Source organism: Bos javanicus, chromosome 5 (assembly GCF_032452875.1).
Source record: "Bos javanicus breed banteng chromosome 5, ARS-OSU_banteng_1.0, whole genome shotgun sequence".
Taxonomy (NCBI): domain Eukaryota; kingdom Metazoa; phylum Chordata; class Mammalia; order Artiodactyla; family Bovidae; genus Bos; species Bos javanicus.
Genome location: NC_083872.1, coordinates 28501981 through 28523397, shown reverse-complemented (window position 1 = coordinate 28523397; position 21417 = coordinate 28501981). Strand labels below are relative to the sequence as shown.

At 55.1% G+C, this 21417-nt stretch overlaps 1 protein-coding gene across 2 annotated transcripts; it reads left to right on the top strand.

Moving 5' to 3' along the window:
* Positions 1–2720: 2720 nt before the first annotated feature.
* Positions 2721–16707, top strand: ACVRL1 (activin A receptor like type 1). 2 transcript variants are annotated; one of them, XM_061416017.1, is made up of 11 exons: positions 2721–3079; positions 7103–7206; positions 7779–7847; positions 8396–8644; positions 8832–9043; positions 9291–9390; positions 9751–9897; positions 10181–10456; positions 11203–11400; positions 14153–14283; positions 15625–16707. In XM_061416017.1, exons 3-11 carry the CDS (start codon positions 7784–7786, stop codon positions 15757–15759), a joined length of 1512 nt encoding a protein of 503 aa, XP_061272001.1. In that variant the 5' UTR covers positions 2721–3079; positions 7103–7206; positions 7779–7783; the 3' UTR covers positions 15760–16707. The 2 variants fall into 2 exon arrangements, with proteins under 2 accessions (XP_061272001.1, XP_061272000.1); XM_061416016.1 differs by lacking the exon at positions 7103–7206.
* Positions 16708–21417: the final 4710 nt, after the last annotated feature.

Genomic DNA, 21417 nt, shown 5'->3' with positions numbered 1-21417 from the left:
CTGTTAGGTCCCTACCATTTCTGTCCTTTATTGAGCCCATCTTTGATGCAAAGGTTAGACACCCACAAAGTTGGCCCTGCCCTAGTGTCAGAAGCAATGCTTGAACTCAGTACTCAGCTGATCCTGAAAGTTCAGGCTGTTCAATCCCCTGCCTTCATGCCAGGCTCACATCTCCTGCCTTCCATAGGTGAGAATCTCCTTGAGAGGTCACCCCCACCTACCCTTCCTAGGATCTCCGGGCCTCAGCTTTACACACTGCTGGGAAATCCTTCTAAATGTCTAAATATAAGTCTTAGCCCTTCAGGCCTGTTTCCTTTTGTTCTGTCCTCACTGAATATAAGGAACAGCTGGTCCTTTTGAGTAATTAATTCTTGTAGACTTGGACACAGTCTGTAATTCCTTTTCCCTTTCCTCATTGGGTTGAGTCTCCAGCGCTTTTTCCAACTCTGCATCCCTCCTCTGATGTATTCCCCAGGGAGGGGAAGCACAGAGTCCCCCAGAAGCCCCAAAGAACACAAAGTCCAGAAGGCTCCATGCTCTGAAGAGGCAGGGAGACTCCAGCACTGAGGAACAGCCATTCCCCCCACCCCTCATCGGACCCTGACTTCCTCCTCCAAACCCTACTCTCCTTTTATCTGTCTCATGAGCTCTTCCTAGATAAAGCGCCCCACCCCCCCGACTCTCCCCAGCGGTGCTCAGTTCTTGTTCATCTCCATGTTTCTGTTCTCAGTGTGTGTTTCAGACTGAATGTTTTCCTTGGGGGAGCCCCCACTTCTATCTCCCAGGACAGATATCGCTGGGTTGGGATTGAAAAGGGTTTACCAGAAGCCATAGCAAGGCATGGGTGAGAGTGGGTATGAAGGATGGACACCAGCCACACTCCCAGTTCTCTAGCTAATAGAGTGCCGAAGCAGCTACTATAATCTGAAAGAGTAGATACTGTAATCCCATAGTACTTCCTATTGGCTGCAGGACACAGTTCTGCCCTGACACTGAAGTCTGGGTGTGCCTTGGTTCTGGAATTCACAATGCTCACAAGCTGTGAAGCTGCTGTGGGTGGGGGCTGGGGAGGGTTTCAGCGGAGGAAGTGAGGTCAGTCAACAATTGATGCCTGTCTGAGCCTTTAGTCATTGTCTCCCCCAGCCTCTATTCCTGTCAAAGGGTGTGTGTGTGGAGGGGGTGGCTGGAGGAGATGTCCTGGCCCATCTTACAGAATCCCCATATTAGAGCAAGACACCTTAGAAGTCTGTTCTGCTTCTAACACCCATGTCTTTCCACCTAGCTCTGAGGCCATCTTCTCCCCAGCCTTTTCATTCATTATCTTAATTATACTCTCTGATGGAGGGCTTAGCCAGCCTGTGTCAGTCTCAGTCAGCTAGTGTCTTTGCTATGAGCCAAGATAAGCATCATGTCCCTTCATTCTCCCAGCCACCCTATGAGACCAGAACTGTTTATTATGCCCATTTAGCAGATGGGAGACTGAGGGTAAGAATTAGGAGATGTGTCACTTGTCTAGGGTTACACAACTAGTCCAGATTCAGATTTCAGAGTCTTTGTGGATAATCTAGAGGCTAGGGATAAAGTGGGCTTCCCTGGTAGCTCAGACACTAAAAAATCTGCCGGCAATACTGGAGACCTGGGTTCCATCCCTGGGTTGGGAAGATTCCCTGGAGGAGGGCATGCAGCCCACTCCATTATTCTTTGCCTGGAGAATCCCCATGGACAGAGGAGGCTGGTGGGCTGCAGTCTAGGGGGTGGCAAAGAATCAGACATGACTGAGCAACTAAGCATAGCACAGGGATAAAGCGGAGTGCTGCCTTCAAGGTGCTCACAGTGGTTGGAGCAAAGCAGACAACAGTGTCACTGCTCTGATCCCTGGGAAGGCCATTAGGAGGAAGGGTTTGCTTCTCTCTCTGGGAGAAACCATTCTACTCCCCTCCCCAACGCATCTTTTCCACCTTGTCCCAGCAATGTCCCCAGGGAGCTGGGGCTCCCCACATCTAGAGGTCCATTTGGTGGGGTGAAGGGCCAGCCTCGAAGGGGGCAGTCCAAGGCCTCTCACTCCATTCCGGCCGCCCATGGTGGGAAGAAGCGGCCCTGTCACTGAGCTGCGCTGCCAGAAGGACTCAGACCCGTCACCACTGACCCACAGCTGCTGCTTCTGGGCCTGTTTGCCCTGCACTGAGCGCTGCGCAGATAGAGGCTGCGGAAGAGGGGAGGGAACAAGAGGGGGTGAAGGGGCCCCGGGAGGAGGCTGAAGGAGTTGGACGATGTAGGGAATCTAAGAGGGAGGGGGGCAGAGGGCGGAGCCAAAATATTTCAGGCTGCTAGCCCCAACGTCTGCCCTTGCTGCTGAGCCTCGTAGGCAGGCGGAGGATCCGGAGTTGTGGGTGGGAAGACAGGTAACTTCTCTGCATCTGCCCACCCCGCATGTCCTTCCCTCGGTGCCCGCTTCTCGTCAGGGGTTCCCCGGCATCCCTCAGCGGCTCCGGGTGGGAGAGGAGCCTCCACCTCCACCCCTCCCCCGGCCGGTCGACGGAGGGTGCCTCGCATCCCGGCTGTGGCCCCGATGGCTCTGGGCCTGGACCCCACGAGACCCCCTGCAGCCCAAGGCCAAGGCCCGCCCCCTCGGGGAGGCGGATGTGGGAGGCTGGAGGCGGGGGCGCGGCCTTGATCCTGGGGCAGGGGCAGCCGAGGGGGAGGCCGCCCTAGGGGGTCTGCTGCTGCGCGCAAGGGAGGGTCCGGCCCTGAGCCCTGGATAGGGGCGAGCGGGCGGCCGTCGGCTAGCTGGGCAATAGGAAACGGTTTATTAGGAGGGAGTGGTGGAGCCGGGCCAGGCAGGAAGACGCTGGAATAAGAAACATTTTTGCTCCGGCCCCTTTCCCAGTCCCCGGAGGCCGCAGAGCCAGCCGCGCGGAGCGAGCCCCTCCCCGGCCCCAGCCCCGCCTGGGGCCGCGCCCGGACCTCGGACCCCGGCCCGCTGTCCAGCGCCCGTCGTGTGACTGCGGCCGCCGCCGGGGAGGGGAGGAGGCCGCCCGCTGCACGTCCGCGCCCCGCCGACCGCAAGGCAGGCCCAGAGGTGAGTCGAAGTCCAGTGAGGGGGGCAGCTGACCCCTACCCCAATGGGCCCTTTGCCACGGCAGATCCCAGAGAGACCCTCAGAGAGGTGGCCGTAGGGTCAGTCCCAGCTCCTCGTAGGGCTAGCTGCCCCTCGCCCTCCGCGAACATCTGCCCATCACCCCACCTAAGACTGCAGCGGATTGGATCGAACCTGAACTGGGATTCAGAAAACTTTGTTCCTGGGGCCACTTAGCTTCGCTGTTTTCCTATCCTCATCCATAAAATGGGCAGAAAGATACCCACCCTGCTTCACTTAGGGAGAAGGGGGTCACATGTCCTTCCAGGCTCCTGGCTTGACCTGGGGGTGGGTGTCCACTTCCAGCGCTGTTGAGCCTCTCCTTGAAGCCCATCTTTCCCAGAGCAGCCCTTGCAGGTCTTGCTACAGGAATCTGACACTCTGGCCCCTTCCCCCAAACCTCACCTCCAACCCTGTATGGTCGCATAGCCCCCATGCCATGGACTTCTTTCAGGATCCAGGTCAAAGGTGATCCCACTCTTCCTCCAGTCTGAGACCCCAGATTCTCAGTCTGCCCTGGAGGCCAGTGCTGTTATGACCATCTCTGAACTGGTCACCCACCCTCTCTTTTCTTTTCTAAGGACAGGGAGATAGTGGACAATAACTCTCACCCTCTCTATATGGGCAGCTTCTGGCTAAGTCAGCGTCTGTCTGACATCCCTGACCCCTGACTGTTTATTTGTCTTTTCATCCCATCAGGTAGTTAAAAAACAGCCTCTATTTATTGAGTACTTACTATGTGGACACTTAGGTATAATACATTTTTGTCAAGTAATCCTGGCTGCAACCTAGGACAAGAGGTGTTACTATGTCCATCCTATAGAAGAGGAAAGAGATTCAGATGTGAGTCATTTGTCCAAAGCTCCATGGATGGTTGGGTTTTTAGTAACTTTTGTTAAGTGCTCATGGCGTACCACTTAGTACACTTATACCTATGAAATGAGCACTATTATAATTTTTTATTATTTATTTGCCTATGTTGGGTCTTAATTGTGGCACATGGGATCTTTTCGTTGAGGCACGTGAACTCGTTGTGGTGGGCTCTAGAGCCCGTGGGCCCAGTAGTTGTGGTGAGTGGACTTAGTTGTTCAGAGGCGTGTGGGATCTTAGTTCCCGGACCAGGGATTGAATCTGTGTCCCCTCCATTGCAAGGCAGATCCTTAACCGCCGGACCACCAGGAAAGTCTTGAAATGAGCACTGTTATTATTCTCATATTTTATAGGGGATCTGAAGCTTCAGAAAGGTTAAGGAACTTGCCCTCACTCTCATAGCCCTAAGTGGTAGAAGCAGGATTTGAACCTGGGTCTATATGATCCAGAGACGACAACCTGACCCCTGTGCTACACTGTGCTGCCGTTGCATTCTGTCTGAGATCCTAAACTCCCTACTTGATGCTACATCCCAGTCCAGTACTGTGAAGGGTTAATGAAGTGATGCAGAGGAAAGTGCTTTGTGATGGTAAGGGGCCACCCAGAATGAGCAGTTCAGTCTGGTCTCTGCTGTGAGGGTAAGACCTGTTGATGTACACAGAGCAAGGCACTTGCAGCCCCAGGACAGTACTGCTGTGCTGAGAAACTGCTACTCATGGGAGCTCATTAAATCAATCCCCCAGGTGTGCTGGGGAGAAGGAAACTGACCTCCACTTTCTGAGCACACCCCTACTCTGGTTCTCCCCACCTAAGACTAAGGCTATAGCACATAGATGATTTCTAGACAAACGCATATTGGGTGCCAGGTGATGACAACTGCAGTCGGTTAATGCAACCCCCACTTGCTCTTTTTCCTCCTTGAGGGACCTATCTAACACCAAACAACTGCAGAAATTAAATGACCAAGTGAGGATGTATTACCAGCAATTTAAGTTGATCAAGACGCACATGGTGATTCTGGGCAAGAAACCTAACATCCCCCAGCTTCCGTTTCCCTATTAGATTGTCGTGAGGAGTAAATGAGATCATCCATCAAAGTTCAGTACTTAGCACATAAGCAGTACTCAGAGAAGGCTAACTCATTACTAAGAATTTCACAGTGGTTAAGTTAATGTTTTAAATTAGTCTAGCATTTGTGATTTCTGGCTAAAGACTGTGATGCTTCTGTCAGCAGGAGATCATTCAAGAAGTTTTGTTAGGTGGGAAAGGAGTCTACCAGCCCCCAGGAGTCTGTCTGTTCTGGAGTCAGGTGTCAGGGTGCATTATGCTGGGTCAGCTCTGAGTTGGGACTGATGATCAGCATCCTCCTGTACTGAATCTTACTCTGAGCCCAGTAAAAAATTGGACAGTCACAGCTTTCCTTCACTGCATTCCCAGTTTTAGACCAGAGGCAGATTCTGCAAATGCTGCCAAGCCTTCCCTGCACTGTTCTTGGGCCCCAGAGACTGGAGATGGCCTGAACAAAGCCTATACCTCACCCTCTCTCTGCAGCATCTCCAAGTCCTCGGCTCCAGTGTTTAGCCTTTTCTGTCCCTTCCCCAGTAGAAGCAGGTGGGGGAGAGGTCCCTGAATGGGAATTAGAATCCCTGCCCTCTGTACTCCACTCCAGCATGGAGTTGAATAGGACCCAGTTCAAAGTGTGGTACCCACACAAACTGATCTGAATTCCCTGGGGAAATTTTTTTAAATGCATATTTCTTACTGGTCCCAATGGACTGAACCAGAATCTGGAGCAGGAGTGAGACCAAAGAGAGTGCATTTCTAATGAAGCACTTGAGATGATTCTGCTGCTTAATAATGTAGTGAGAGGGTGCACCGGAGCACAGAGAAGGGAAAGCATGGGGAGAGGATTCTAGAAGGATGCTGGCTATCATCCTTATTGTTACCCACGTTTTCCTTCTTGCTTCATCCCCTCTCCTTTAGCTGCTTTCTGAGCAAAGACTGCCAAGGATGGATTCCCGCCCTTACCCCAGTGGGCAAAGCCAGCTTGTCTGGGGTTCCTTCTCCAGCCACCAGTCCCACTGCAGAGTGCTTGCCAGAGTCCCCACTGTATTGCGGGAGGGGCATGAGACAGGAGGTCAGGCAGAGGCTGGGGACACAGCTGCAGCAGACCAGGGCTCTGTTTCCTCCCCCAGCCCTGGGCCTCTGGGGCAGAGGAAGCCCAGGCAGGAAGACCAGAGCTGCCACCAGCCAGTGAGGCCCATGAAGCACCCCCCACCCCCCAGTCATCCTGCCCTCAGAGTCTCAGCCTCATGGATCTTCATTTGGCATCATTCTTAGACTAGGGGCCTTCTGCAGCCTATATGGCCCTATGCCCAGCCCTCCAGCCTTACCATGTTATGCCAGAAGACAGTTCTCTTCCCTCATGTCTGCTGCCCCTACCTGGGCATTCCCCAGGCACACACCTGCTACTTGCCACCATTCAGAAAGTTCTTCTTGCTGTCTGACCTCAGTCCTTCTTTCTGCAGCCTCAGCCCTAATCTTTTCATTCTAAGCCTTTGAGAGATGAAGATGGGGGTCACTTCTGAAGCACTAGCTGGTCTGGGACTTGAGATGGGACTATCATAGACCAGAATTACTCCCCTAATAATCCCCACCAAACTTTTGAAAAAATTCAATCTTAACCAACCACAGAAGGTCAAACATTCAATGTCTAAGTATGTTTCACTTCCCTTCCACATCACTGGCCCTACCCCCACTCTTTCCCAGGACCTCAAGGACAGAGAGAAGCAGGGGAGTGGCTCAGAGAGGACATCTTATAGTCTAATGAGGGTGCAGGGAGGTTCCTTAGAGACAGTGCGGCCTGGCACTGTCCAAGCTTGGTATGGCTGATAGAACCCCACAAGCTCAGACATGGGCTGTCACCCCAGATTGGGATATGGAGTAGAAGCAGCACTGGACTGGGAGTCCGGACACCTGGGTTGTACTCCTAGCACTGCCACTGAACCCCATTTGACCTTGGACAAGCCTGCTCTCCTGGCTGAGCCTTGATCCCCATCTTCTCTGAAATAAGGAACTGGGCTCTGTGATTCACAGGGTGTACGAGGATTCTGTCACGGGGGTGTCCCAGCCCCAGGTGGCTCCTGCAGACCCTGTAGCGACTCCAGCCTGCCCTGAGACCATGTCCTGAGCTCCCTGATGTGCGTGACTCCTGCCTGTTCTATCCAGACCCCAATCTAAACAATCTTGATTCCTGTTCCCAGCTTGGCGGGACCCTGAATGGCAGGAAGTGAAGACAGGAGCCTGTTTATGTTTGAGGCAGCCAGGCCTGAGTCGGGGGGGCACTGGGAAAGGGGTGGACAGGGGTGGAGGCTGGGAAGGGGTGGGCAAGGGACAGGGACAGACAGGGGTGGGGGACTGCTGAAGAGATGCTCCTTCTACCCCAGCCCCATGCCCTCTGCGCCCTCCAGTCTGCACTCAGCGGCAGGACAGCTGGGAGTCCCCCAAGCTCTCGGTCACTTAAACATGGCTCCCCACCCTTTACCCCTAACAGGATGGTTTCCATGGGGAAGTGAACCAGGACTTCCCCTGCAGGCCCCGCCCCAAAGCCAGACGCAGGGAGGAGGCCTCCCTGCCTCCCCCCCTACAAAAAAAAAAAAAAAAAAAAAAACCCAGCAATTTCCTCTGGGTGGGAGGGACCCACAGTCAGTGGCTGAAAACACTGAGGGGAATCACATTTCATAGATGTTATTGCACCCCTTCTCCTCTCCAGGGATCATGACCTTGAACCTTCCCAGGAGAAGGCTTCTGATGCTACTGATAGCCTTGGGCCTGACCCAGGGTGAGTACTGGGGAAGCAGGTAGGAAACAGAGGCCTGAGGGGATAAAGAAAGGGTTGTCTGGGCTCAGCTCTTGTTGGGCTGAGTCTGAGGAGCTGGGAGGAGAGGCACTGGGGAGACAGGGCTCAGTGAGACTGAGCTCTCAGCTACGCCAACCCTCTTGTACTAGCCTCTTGATCCAAACCAACGGGCTGGAGCTCTTTCAGACTCCAGGGTGGGAACATGTGTATGGGGATTCAGACAGTGGGGCTGTTGGCAGAGGAGGCCTGGGAGAGCTCTTAGCACTGGGGCTGGGGGGCCTGCTGGGCCTGGAACTGGGAGGGGAGGTCCAAGGATCAGGGAGGGGAGAGAAGCCTGGTTCTCAAGGTGGCAGCTGCCCCTGGTGGAGATAAGTCACTGGAGGGAAGGCTGAGGATGGAACTAAAGGACTGGGACCTCAAAGGGCTGGTTTGAGAGCTCAGAAGGGAGGGGGCGGTTGGGCAGACTTTGGGGTTAGGCTCCTCTTGGAGAGCTGGGCCCAGAGTGGCTGAGCTTCCAGTGTGTCCCTCAGGTGACCCCTTGAAACCCTCTCGGGGCCCGCTGGTGACCTGCACGTGTGAGAACCCACACTGCAAGGGGCCTACCTGCCAGGGGTCCTGGTGTACAGTCGTGCTGGTGTGGGAGGATGGACACCTCCGGGAATACCGGGGCTGCGGGAACATGCACCCAGAGGTCTGTAGGGCGCGCCCCACGGAGTTCGTCAACCACTACTGCTGCTACAGCCCCCTATGCAACCACAACGTGTCCCTGACGCTAGAAGGTATGTCTGGCTGCCCCGGAAACCCCTCCCCGGCTTCTCTGACTCTGCCCTCCCTGCCCTGCTTGCCTCTCATGCTCTGGTCTGGAGGGTGGGGGAGGCAGGGCCCCCGGGGTCTGACTGGCAGAGCGGCAAGGTGGGGGGCATCTGGCCTGGTGGAAGCTGGGCCTCAGTATCCCTCTTCCGCCAGCCACCCAGACTCCTCCGGAGCAGCCTCAAGGAGATGGCCAGCTGCCTTTGATCCTGGGCCCCGTGCTGGCCTTTCTAGTGCTTGTGGCCCTGGGTGCCCTGGGCCTGTGGCATGTCCGGCGGAGGAAGGAGAAGCAGCGGGGCGCGAACAGTGAGCTGGGCGAGTCCAGCCTCATCCTGAAGCCATCTGAGCAGGGGGACAGCATGTTGGGGGTGCGGGCCTGGGGGACCTGGGACACCGGGTGGTGGCGGGTAGACAGGAGCCACAGAGTCAGAGGGGGCACAGAGTGGCAGGTGGCTGAGAAAGGCACGTGGCGGGCACTCAGAGATTTGGCTGGGCACTGGGCGGGAGGGGTTTGTGAGAAGTGTGGTGAGATGAGGCAGTGGGGCCCAGGTTGAGGAGGGAGAAACGGGTTTGGTAGGTGGGGGCTGCCCCTCAGCGGCCTCTCGGTACTCCCAGGACCTCCTGGACAGTGACTGTACCACGGGCAGTGGCTCAGGGCTCCCGTTCCTGGTGCAGAGGACAGTGGCTCGACAGGTCGCCCTGGTGGAGTGTGTGGGTGAGCAGTGGGTGAGCTCAGGGGATGGGGACCAAGCGCTCCCAGTGAGCTTAGAGGGGTGAGGGAGTCACAGGTGGGGCCAGGCCTGGGTCAGAACAGGAATTCTGCCAGTCAGGGAGGGGGTTGGAGATGAGGCAGTGCCTGATCCTTGGCCAGGAGCTGGGGTGGAGCAAGAGGCAAATGGAGGTGGCCTGCCAGAGGTGTGTGGGTCTGAATTCAGTTAAACAGAATCTTCAGAGGTTCTGCAGTCGGAGCCAGGGCAGCAATGTGAGGGGGGCCTCTTCTGAGGGTGACTGTGCCCAAGGGCTCTGTGTGTCCAGTATGTGATCCCCCCTCCCTCCTCCCTGGTTGCTGGATCAGGAAAGGGCCGCTATGGTGAGGTGTGGCGGGGCCTGTGGCATGGTGAGAGCGTAGCCGTCAAGATCTTCTCCTCCAGAGATGAACAGTCCTGGTTCCGGGAGACTGAGATCTACAACACAGTGCTGCTCAGACACGACAACATCCTAGGCAAGCGGGGATGGGGCGGGGAGCGCTGGGCCAGACCCGGGGTTCTCATCGCCTTGCCCCACGACCCCGCCTCTGAACACTGACCTAACCTTGAAGGGCTCCCAGCGGGGCTCGGCCCCAGCTTCTGACTCCAGCTTCCTCTCTGCCCTAAGCCAGACCAGCCTCCACCCCATTCCCAGCTTTGCCCTGACCTCTCCAGCCTGTCTCCCCAGCCCCGACCCTGACTGGTCCAGCCTCCTTCATCCCTAGCCCGGCGGTGAGCCACCTGATCCTCCGCCCACAGGCTTTATCGCCTCGGACATGACTTCCCGCAACTCGAGCACGCAGCTGTGGCTCATCACGCACTACCACGAGCACGGCTCGCTCTACGACTTTCTGCAGAGGCAGACGCTGGAGCCTCAGCTGGCCCTGAAGCTAGCCGTGTCCGCGGCCTGCGGCCTGGCGCACCTGCACGTGGAGATCTTCGGCACGCAGGGCAAACCGGCCATCGCCCACCGCGACCTCAAGAGCCGCAACGTGCTGGTCAAGAGCAACCTGCAGTGCTGCATCGCTGACCTGGGTGAGCGCGGAGGGGCGGGCCCTTGGCAGGGGGTGGAGTCCGTGCGCCCTTCGTCTCCACGCGGTTCTGCCTTCGCCTGTTTGGATGCCTGGCTTCAGTGGCCTGATTGGCGCGTTAAAACTCACAGGGGTGTGGGTGGGTGTGTGTGGAGGTGTGGGGGGGTGTGTCTACACACTGGCGCTTTAAAACTTACAGACGTGTGTATGTTCTCATCTCACCTCCTGTGTGTGTGTGTGTGTGTGTGTGTACACTGATTGGCATTTTAAAACTTGCAGACGTGTGTGTGTGTGTTCTCGTCTCACCTCCACAAGAACCCCACACCCCACCAGCGGCTTGAACACTATTTTCAAGCCCAGACTCCTTCCACCACTTCAGCCAGGCTCCAGGTGTGGGGAGAAAGGGGCAGGGAGCCAGCAACCTGGGTTCTCATCCCGGCTTTGCTGACCACAGCGCTCGCTGTCACCGTGCGTTGGGGTTCAGTTCTGAAATATATGCCTGCCTTGCCTACTCGCATCTCACCGGATTCCTACGCCTAGAGAGCACCACGCAGGCCAAGTATGACAGGGACAGTTATTCTCCCGTGGCTGCTGGCTCCCAGCCCAGCTCAGGGCGGGCTCCATGTGCCAGCCCCTCTGTGTCCTGCCGTCTGTCGCCCTCTCACCTCACGCTGGGATTCCAGCCTCCCCAGGGCCGCCCTATCTGTGGGCCTGGGTGAGCAGCAGCAGTGACAGGCCTGGTGCCCACAGGCCTGGCTGTGATGCACTCTCAGGGTAGCGATTACCTGGACATTGGCAACAACCCGCGAGTGGGCACCAAGCGGTACATGGCCCCTGAGGTGCTGGAAGAGCAGATCCGAACCGACTGCTTCGAATCCTACAAGTGGACGGACATCTGGGCCTTTGGCCTGGTGCTGTGGGAGATCACCCGCCGGACCATTGTCAATGGTGAGCCTCCGGCACCCCACTGCACAGGGTGGAGCAGGGGAACAGGGCAGGTGGATACCCAGGCAGACAGGTGGGAGACGGGGCTTCCTGCCACCAGCTGGTGCCCGTGGCCTGAGGGGCTTGTGGTCAGACCTTCCAAATTCCCTTTACTGTCACTCACCAGCTGGTTCAGCTGAGTGACCTTTTCAGGTTCATCTGAGTCTGATTCTGGCTGTGAAATCTTGGGTAATTGATAATAACAGAAGTATTAATAGCAGCTAACGTTTATTGAGTTTCAGTACGTGCCAGATGCCATGCTGTATACATGTATTATCTTATTGAATTGTCCTGTGTTGGCAGGGAGGTGGTATGCTTTAGTGGTTAAGAGCAAGGGTGGGAAATCAGACTCAGTTCCTGATTTTTGCCATGTGCAGAGTACTTTACTTTTCTGTGCCTCAGTTTCCTCATTTGTAAAATGAGAAGAAAAATAATTTCCAGTTGTTGAGATAATCCAAATAAGGTAATCAGGGCAGTATCTGGAACTGTTGTGGAGTTCAGTAAATATTGGTGGCAATTGTTGTTGTAATGACAAATACTTGACACAGCAACACCCCCATTTTACAGATGAGGGGACTGAGGCACAGAATTACAACTGGCTAGAGGCAGCACGGGGGTCTGAAACCAGGCAATTTGACTCTCAGGACCAGTGCTCTTTATTACTGTGCTACTTTCACCCCTTGGTCCTTGTTTCCACAGAAATGCGGGATGTGATAGTGCCTGCACTTCCTGCTTATTGATGCCTTACTACTATTATTATTATTGGCTGTACTGTGCAGCATGTAGTATCTTAGTTCCCTGACCAGAGATCAAACCAGTGCCCCCTGCCCTGGGAGTGGAGTCTTAACCATTGGACCACCAAGGAAGTCCCTATTGCCTCATTATTACCATGGGTGCTACAGAGAACTGAAATTTGGAGGGGAGCAGGCACAGGGACCTCATTCTTCATGGTCCCATATAGAGGGCCTGCCCTGTGGCTGGTGCCCTCCCAGTCCTGGGGTGGATGGGACCAGGTAGGGAGGCTGGTCAGTCTTTGTGGAGGCTGTCCACGGAGAGGGGCTGCCAGGAGTCTTGACAGGTTGGGGACCACCCTCTTGCTGGGCTCAGCTTCAGACACAAACTCCAGAGGTTGGGGCTGGTAAAGGGGGCACCTGGAAGCAACTGAGGCCCCTTGGAGCCAGCCACAGGCAGGAAAGGAAGGCTGGAGCAGCCTGGGCTGAAGAGGAGGCTGATTGCAGACTCCTGGGGAGGAGGGAAGCTCTGTCAGCTCCACACAGATTCGTGGCGCATTATAAACACTGTAATCTGGTGTCAGCCCCGGCGCTGATTAAAGGCCCATTAGACACGCTCAGGCCTCTGCGCAGCACTGATTAGGGCTCAAGCAGCACAGGGGCCGGCCTGGACGCCCGCCACGGGGAGCACAGCTGGCTCGGGCTCTCCCGAGGCTGTGGCTGTTCTGTGCGGCTGCAGCCCCCAGCCTCGGGCTGGAAGAAGGGTGGGGCCTAAGGTGCTTTTCTGGGGTCTGGCCTCTTCTGGCCCAGTGACTGCCGCTCCACCAGCATCATCTTCAGAAAGATCCTGCTCAGGATGGCACACTTGGAATGATGAGGGGAGGGGTGCTGCTGGCTGGGAGGGTCAGCAGAGGCCTGTGCCACCCCTGAGACTGGGTGGATGTGATCTGGACCTGGGTAAATCTCCTTCCCTTAGAAGATGTGTTTTCTTCCCCTTCTCCTCATTCTACATCCTCACCCAGCAGTCTGCCTCCCTCCCTTAAGTGTAGCTTGGAGGTCAAGAGCATGGGCTTTGGTAAGACTTCCTAGGCTTAACTCCTAGCTCTGTCACTTACTATCTGTGTGATTTTAGACAAGCTTCTTAACCTCTCGGGCCTGAATCTGGCCTGAATTTCATTGTGTGTGTGTGTGCTAAGTCGCTTCAGTCCTGTCCGACTCTTTGCAACTCCATGGACTGTAGCCCGCCAGGCTCCTCTGTCCATGGGATTCTCCAGGCAAGAATACTGGAGTGGGTTGCCGTGCCCTTCTCCAGGAGATCATCCTGACCCAGGGATCGAACCCAAGTCTCTTAATGTCTCCTGCATTGGCAGATGTGTTCTTTACCACTAGTGTGACTTGGGAGCCCCTTCATTGCTTATAAAGTGGAGCTAATAGTCTTCCTCATCTGATAGGGTTGTTTTGTGAGGATCTAATGCCATGCGGTTAGGACAGTGCCTGCCACATAGTAATTGCTTGGTAAACATTAGATATTTTGGGGCATCTCTGATAGTTGGGGCCTGGAAGCAGTACCCAGACCCTGGGTTAGAGGCAGCTGTGGAAAGACTGGAACAAGGTCTGTCCTACGAATGCAATGTGTTTAATTCTCAACTCTGCCATTACAAGCTGTGTAACCTTGGGCTTAACTTCTCTGAGCATCAGTTTCTTCATCTATAAAATGGGTGGTCGGGTTGCTGTGAAGACTAACAGGATAATGCATGTAAAGTGTTTATAGCACAATGCCTGGCATATTTGGTAAGTGTAAGATAAATGGCAGTAATTATTGTTTATAAATATATTTATTACATTATGGTGTCCCTCTCAGAGGTAGCATGGGCAGGCAGCTGGCTTCCTGGACCCTGGGACTGAGTGTAGGCAAAGCTCACTTCTGGGTGGTATGGGACCTGTTTGCGGTCCCAAGTGACTGTCCCGTTGTCCTTCATCCCCAGGCATTGTGGAGGACTACCGGCCACCCTTCTATGATGTGGTGCCCAATGACCCCAGCTTTGAGGACATGAAGAAGGTGGTGTGTGTTGACCAGCAGACCCCCACCATCCCCAACCGGCTGGCTGCAGACCCGGTGAGGCCCCTGGGGGTGCTGGGATGGTGTGCGGTGGTGGCTCAGCACTGGGGTTTCTGGGCTGAGGAACTCGTGTCTGGCCTCTGCTTCCCCTGGGTAGGCTCTAGGGGACAGATCCCAGGGGACCTCTCTGGGTACTCCCTCCCACATTCCTGCCTGTGGACCTCCAGAGACCCTCTGGTTATTCTGGGATTTTTTAAGAACATTTCACCTTGCCTGCAAAGACAGAGGTTCTCTGCTATTTTTTGCTGTGAAGTTACTGTTGTTGTTCTTTTTTCTCAAAGCACTCCACATACTTTATATAGAATGCACACATACGTATATATAGGCAAATATAGGCATATACACACTTCTGTACAAACACACACACATGTACATACAGGGACACGCACATGCACACACTCATAGGTACATGCACATGCACACACTCACAGGTACAGGCACATGCACACACTCACAGGTACACACGCATGCACACACTCACAAGTACACACGCATGCACACACTCACAAGTACACACGCATGCACACACTCACAAGTACACACACGTGCATGTTGGCCCCATGATGACAGAGAAAAAGACCTTTTGTCTCTCTTGGCACTTTTCTCCTTGTTCCCTGTCACAGTGCCTGGCACGCACTAGGTACTCAAGCAATGTTTATGGAATGAATGACTGAACACTGATATGTGTATACATGTATATATACACAGACCCATGTACATTTCTGCACAACATTACAGAGCCACAAAAAGCCACTCCTATGCACACACACACACAGTCCCTGCCAGAAACTGGCTTGAGTTCCAAGGCAGAGGTGAGGCTGGCTCACTCTGCGACCACTGAGCTTCCTGGACACAGGCATTTTGAGGGCAGCACCCACCACCCAATCTCCCAGTGTCCACTGGAGCAGGCCAGGGTTGGTGGAGGTGCTGGGAGCCACTGCCTTCTGCAGTGAGGTCTGGCCTCAGAGCGGGGATGTGAGAGTCCCAAGGCCTGAGCTCTCCCCTCTCTTGGGTCTTGGTGGAGCGAGGGTGGGGGTACTCACCGGAGGGTGTCCGTGACTGCCTGAGTTACATCTCTCTTTCCGTCCTGCCTACCTTTCTCTATCCCCTTCTCACTCCACTCCCTTTCTCTTCCATTTTTGTCTTTCTTTTCTCATCCTTGCCCTGTTCCCACTATCTCCCTTTCACCACTGCTGTCTCTCCTCTCCTTTTCGACACTCTCGTTTCCCTCTTCTCAACTTTTCTGTTCACTTGGGCATCCTCCTTGTCTCTTCCTTTCCACGGTCCCTGACCCATGTCTCTGCTTCCTCTCCTCTCCTTCACTCTCCCCCCTCCCAGGTCCTCTCAGGCCTGGCTCAGATGATGCGGGAGTGCTGGTACCCCAACCCCTCTGCCCGCCTCACTGCGCTGCGGATCAAGAAGACACTACAGAAACTCAGCAATGGTCTCCAGAAGCCCAAAGTTATTCCCTAGCCATGGGGCTGAAGCCTGACTCCCCTCTGCCTGCAGTGTTTGTGGGGTGGCTGGTGGATGGCAGCCTGCCTGGGTAGCCGTTCTGTGAGTGTGTATGCTGGGGAGGGGGGTGCCCCTCTCTGGGCAGCTGTGCCTGTCCGACTCGGCCCCCAGCCCATCCAGCCAAAAATACAGCTGGGCTGAAACCCGATCCCCCACCGTCTGGCCTGCTCCAGGCAGCAGGCTCTCTGCTGCCTGGCTCCCTCCCTACCTGACATGCCCTGGACGCACCCCCTACCACCCTCAGGACAGGATGCAAGAGATCCCAGAGCCACAGTGGTCAATCCAGGGAACCCTCCTGGGCCCAGAGCCTGGACCTGCACTTTACCCCCTGCCCTCCATCAACCCCACTGCCCCACTGGAGCTGCCAGCGTGGCTCAGAGCCCTGTCCAGCCTTCAGCAGACACCCTGCCCTGCCAGGCTTCAGCCTCTGGCCCAAGCCCCAGACACCCAGGGCCCATCAGCTTTTCTTTGTGGGTTTGTATTTCAGCTCTAGGCCACCTTGGGCCCCTGTCTTCTAGACATGACCCACCCCCCCAGCCCCCGCAGCCTCCGCCCCGCAGAGGTGGAGCCTGATCCTCAGCCCCTCCCCCACCCCTTCCTAGCTGACTTACTGTGACATGAAACCCAAGGAGTCTTGCTGTGGGTGTGGCCAGTGGAGAAGTGGCAGGGCAGATGGGCAAGGCCCAGGACTTCCAGAATAAACGAGAGGATGTTGGGGCCAAGCATGGCTGGGGAAAGGCCCATCTGGGAGTCAGAAGACCCAGAGTCTGGTCCGGGTGCTTGCTCTATGCGACAAAAAGGAGGCCCTCCCTGAACCAGGACCTTTGTTTCTTCATCTCTATATCGAAAGGTTTTGTCCTGATGTCCTTAGAAGTTTTTTCAGCTCTAAAGTTCTTTGAAATTTCAGCCTGTGTCAGAACTCTGTTCATCAGTGTCTTGTACTCCTTATGCCCCAGCCCCTGGCAATTTGCAAGATGGAAATTTGAAAATAACTTTATTTGAGGCCAAGAGTATCTGAAATGTTTCCTAGTCTAATTCTGCAAGCTCCAGTTCCTGTCTTAACCGATGCCTCTGGCCATCCTTGGGCTCAGACAACTCTGGGTCGTCTGGCAGGGGAATCAGCCACTCACCTGCTCTGTGGCTTCACCTTCTCTCCCCAGGGCTGAGAGGGTCTGAGGGAGCTTCCTGCGGGGCATCCAAGGCTCAGAAGAAATCTGGCTCTAACCAACAAGCCTCCAGCACCCAGATTCTTCCCCCACGGGCCCCTGTGTGGCCTTCCTAGTCCCACATGTTTGGCCAGACCCCAGAGTATATGTGTCTAGGAAGAACCTGATGGCTGTAGAGAAACACATGGAAAGTTCACCATTTGGAAATATCAAATTTTTGATGTTCCAGGGCGTATGTCCATGCACTGAGGAGGTTACCCGAGCCCTCAGTGGGTGGATGGGCTGGAGGGCAGTTGGGTTGGAGGTAGGGCCTAAGGGTTGGGAGGTGAGGCGCGGGGCTCAGGTTAGGGAACACGACAGCCCCAAACTTGGAAAGACCTGGTCTTGCATCCCTCGGCCCTGGGATGGCATGGAGAAGGACCCTCAGTTCTCTACAGGAGGTGAAGGAAACAGCCTCCTCCCCTCCTACTGGAAATGCCCCAGCACAGCCTCCCTGGTCAGCTTCTCGAGCGTTCCTTCCACCATCAGAGCAGCACTTTCCCAGGCTGCCTCCCAGCATTGTGCAAGGCCCAGAGGAGAAGCAGGAAGTGAAACTGGGTGAAACAGAAAGCTGCATGAACCTGCCAGGTTCCCACAACATCGCAGGGCACTTTGCTTCCTGGCAGAGTCATGTCTTCTGGGTCACTGGAACCCACCTAGACCAGGAATCCCCCTGAAGGATTTTATCTCTACTGGATTTGGGGGGCAAAAAGTCTCCTTAGGCTCCAAGCCAGAGACTGAAGGCAGCAGCTCCCCAAAGGCTGGAAAATCCCTAAGAAGAGAAAGTCTGAGGCAGGAGGCCAAGTGATGGGGGAGGGTTGAGAGAAGGGGCCAGAGTTGGGAGAACAGCTATGGCCAGAGTAGGAGACATTGGTGAAAGAAGTCTGCATAATGCTGCTGAGTTCAGGATGGTGTTCCAGGCCCAATATTGGTCTCTTAGCCTGGAGGTACTGTTTGTGGGAGTGCTTAACTCCTGCTTAGCACATGAGTGAGTGAAAGTCGCTCAGTCATGTCCTACTGTTTGCGACCCCATGGACTCTGCAGTCCATGGAATTCTCCAGGCCAGAATACTGGAGTGGGTAGCCATTCCCTTCTCCAGGAAGATTTTACCATCCCAGGAAAGGAACCAGGTCTCCCGCATTGCAGGCGGATTCTTTACCAGCCCAAGAAGCCCAAGAATACTGGAGTGGGTAGCCTGTCCCTTCTCCAGCAGATCTTCCCGACCCAGGAACCGAACTGGGGTCTCCTGCATTGGAGGCAGATTCTTTACCAAGTGAGCTATCAGGGAAGCCGCTTAGCACATAGTAGGTCCTCAATAAAGCATGGTTGAGTCCAGAGCTCTGGCTAAGTCTTCCCAGGTCGGTGCCTCTGGTTGCCTCTGGTTCGCCGAGGGAACAACAGGGGATGCAGAAGGAGATGGTCCCAGAGTATCCTGCCTGGGCTCTGCCCTTCAGAGAGAAGTCACAGTTGGTGGAGGAGGCTGCTTGGACGTCAAGCTGCCGCCCAAATCTCAATTCCCACCGCCGGCTGGGAGAAGCCCTCTCGCGGCGCCTCCGCACGCCCTCTGCTGGCCAAAGGGCGACCCAGCAGCCGCCTCCCGCCCCACCCCGCGCTTAGCGCCGCGAGCCCTTCCCTGCCTGGGATCTTCTTAGGCCGCTCCCAGGCGGCAGTGTGCGTGCGCTTACCCATGTTTCTGTTCTGTAGGGACTGTCCCCCGAAAACCACATCTAGAAAGGAGCTGCGTCCTCACTCAGAGGCAGCTTGGACACGCCCGCCTGAATCCGTTGTTCTCAATTCCCTCTTTAAATGCCCACCCCTACCTTGCCAGGAGTCACTCCTCATCCCCAGGATGGGAAAGTGACCGCCATCCTCCGGACCTACCTTGGCGTCCAGGGAGGCTTCAGAAAGCACCTCCCCCCACCCCCGAAATTGAGGGTGGGGACATGCCATAGGGGAGGCAGGTACTGGAAGAAGCCAAGAGGTGACTCTTACATTTGACTGCCCATCCTAGGAAATCTGTGCCTTTGCAGTAGAGGCTCCCTTAGGGAATCACAGAACTGGGGTACCCTTACCAAGGATGACTTCCCTTTTACCACGGAGGACTTCCCCTCCTCCTAGCAGCCTGCAAGGTGGCTCATGCCTGGAGCCTACTACTGACTCCAGAAGCCTTTGTCCATGGACCCCCCACAAAAGACAGTGCCCTCTTTCCCAGAGGACCTTTTAAACCAGCTTTGGGAAAAGGAGAAAATGAGTGTTCTTTTCCCCTCCTGTCTCTGCCAGACCCTGATCCTTACATCCCACGTGATGTCCGCATAACGTTGACTATGGGCAGAAATGCAGTGAGTACACTGCGGAAAAGAAATCACAAGACAGGCTGCGATCTGGGAAAGAAGAACTGGCCCATTGCCCTCCAGGGTTAGAAGGTCATGGCATCCAAGCCACTGCCTCCATGTAGAGCCTCAGGGAATCTGCCTGCCTTTGAAAGAAGAAAATCCATCAACTTTTTCTGTTTTGTCCTGCTTTCCTGGGGGAACCCCAGGCTCTAATTTCCTTACCTATATAGAGAGACGGGATCATCTAAGTGGTAAGGATGCTCCCTCAGGGGTGATGAGTGTCTATCACATGCCCAAATGAGAGTGAAGCTTGCTTGTTTCCTGGAGCATGTGCTTTGATGACCACGACTTCCTTTGCCAAGCCCTTGTGGTACCCAGTTCTCCCTACTCTCGAAGTCCCCATTCTCCCTCAGCCCTGCCTACATCTGCCCTCACAGAGGCTGGCTCGTCTTCCTCCAGAGCTTCACTCACATCAAGATTAACAGACCAAGAGGTAGCAAATCTCCATGTCTATTCAGCCCTGGGGGTGGCGTGGAGGGGTGCAGGTCCAGAGAGGGGACGGATGCTGACTATGCAGTCGTCACTGTGGGTGGGCGACTCTTGGAAGGAGCTGCTTCCACCAGGACCACATTCAGTTTGCTAGAAATAGAGACAGAGGGCTTCTTGACTTTGCATACGATTTGCATAATGTCATAGACACACAGTCTATTTTCAGGCAGCTTTCAGGTTAAAGTGTTGTCACTGCTGCCCTGCGGGGTGTCACGTCTGGATGAGTCTCTTCTCTGTTCTTTCTCACCCACCCACTCTTACTGACCTAGATCCCCAACTGCAGGAGCCAGCGGCAGGGTGGGGGGCAGACTGGGGTTGTCCGGGGAGACACGGGGGCAGGGCAAAAGGCACACTGGCATTTCCTTTGTTACCACCACCACCCAAAGCAATGTGGAGCTGTTCAAGGGCAGCCGATAGGCAGAGGCAAGGAACGGGAAGCAAGGTGGCTGGCTCATGCTCTGTTCTGCACAAACTGCTCCCGCCTCTTCTACCAGAACAGCCAGTTCCCATACCCTCGATTTAGTCTTCTGCCAGTTTGAAGGAAGACATCTAGATAAACCTGTTCCTCTCAGCCACCATAAAGCTTGGCTTGGCCCAGCTATCCCTCTTGGGCATTTATTTTCAGCAGTAAGGTTTGATCTTAGCCTCCTGTGAAATCTGACCCTCTTTCTGTCCCTCTCCTGGGAACCCCATCTGGGAGACCAGTAAGCTAGTCTGATGATCAGTGTTTATAAAACATCTGGCACGTAGTAGGAGGTCACTCAGTGCCAGAGTCCCCTTCCTCTCCTTCCTCTAGAAGTCTCTGCCAAGCACCTAATTGTCCCGGGCCTAGATGCCCAGAACAGGCGCAAGGCAAACAGAATAGAAGGGCCAGTTGGGGTGACTTACTAAGACCTTGACTATTGACCTTGGCAGGTCCCTTGGCCTCTCAGCTAGGAAAGAGGGGGGGTTGGTGGGTTTTAAGTACAAGGGCAATTCTCATGTCACAGAGGGCTAGGGCTGAAGCCCCACCTAGGCTGTGATCAGGGCCTGTCTGCTGTACTGTCTTACTGTGGACACCTAAGGATTCACCAGATGCCAAGGCAAGGAGCCTGGGAGACTTGCTGGGTCCTGGGAGTCATGAGGTCGCTCCGTCAGGCAGGCTGGACAGCAACACCATACCACCCAGAGTTCCTGACCCCTGGCGCCCAGTCCCCCTGGACCTGCCTCGTCCCCTTAGGCAGGCGTTTCCTGTTGATAAGAAGCTCAGTCAACAAACACTGATAAAGAGATGAGAAAAGGAAATTGACAGGGCCTGGGTATAATGGGCATTTTTGTCTGCCTTTTCTACCCTTCCTCCTTCTTCCAGCACTCCTCCCCCACTGCTTCCCAGAACTGAGGCGAAAACAGGCCCCCCACCTCCACTATGGGCCCTGATTTGCAGTTTCCAGGAATTTCGCCTCACAGAGCCCTTAGAAGCAGGGCCTCGTTTGACCTGGGGGGCGTGGATTGCGGGGAGGCGGTAGGAGCTCAGAGGCAGGAAGCTCTGG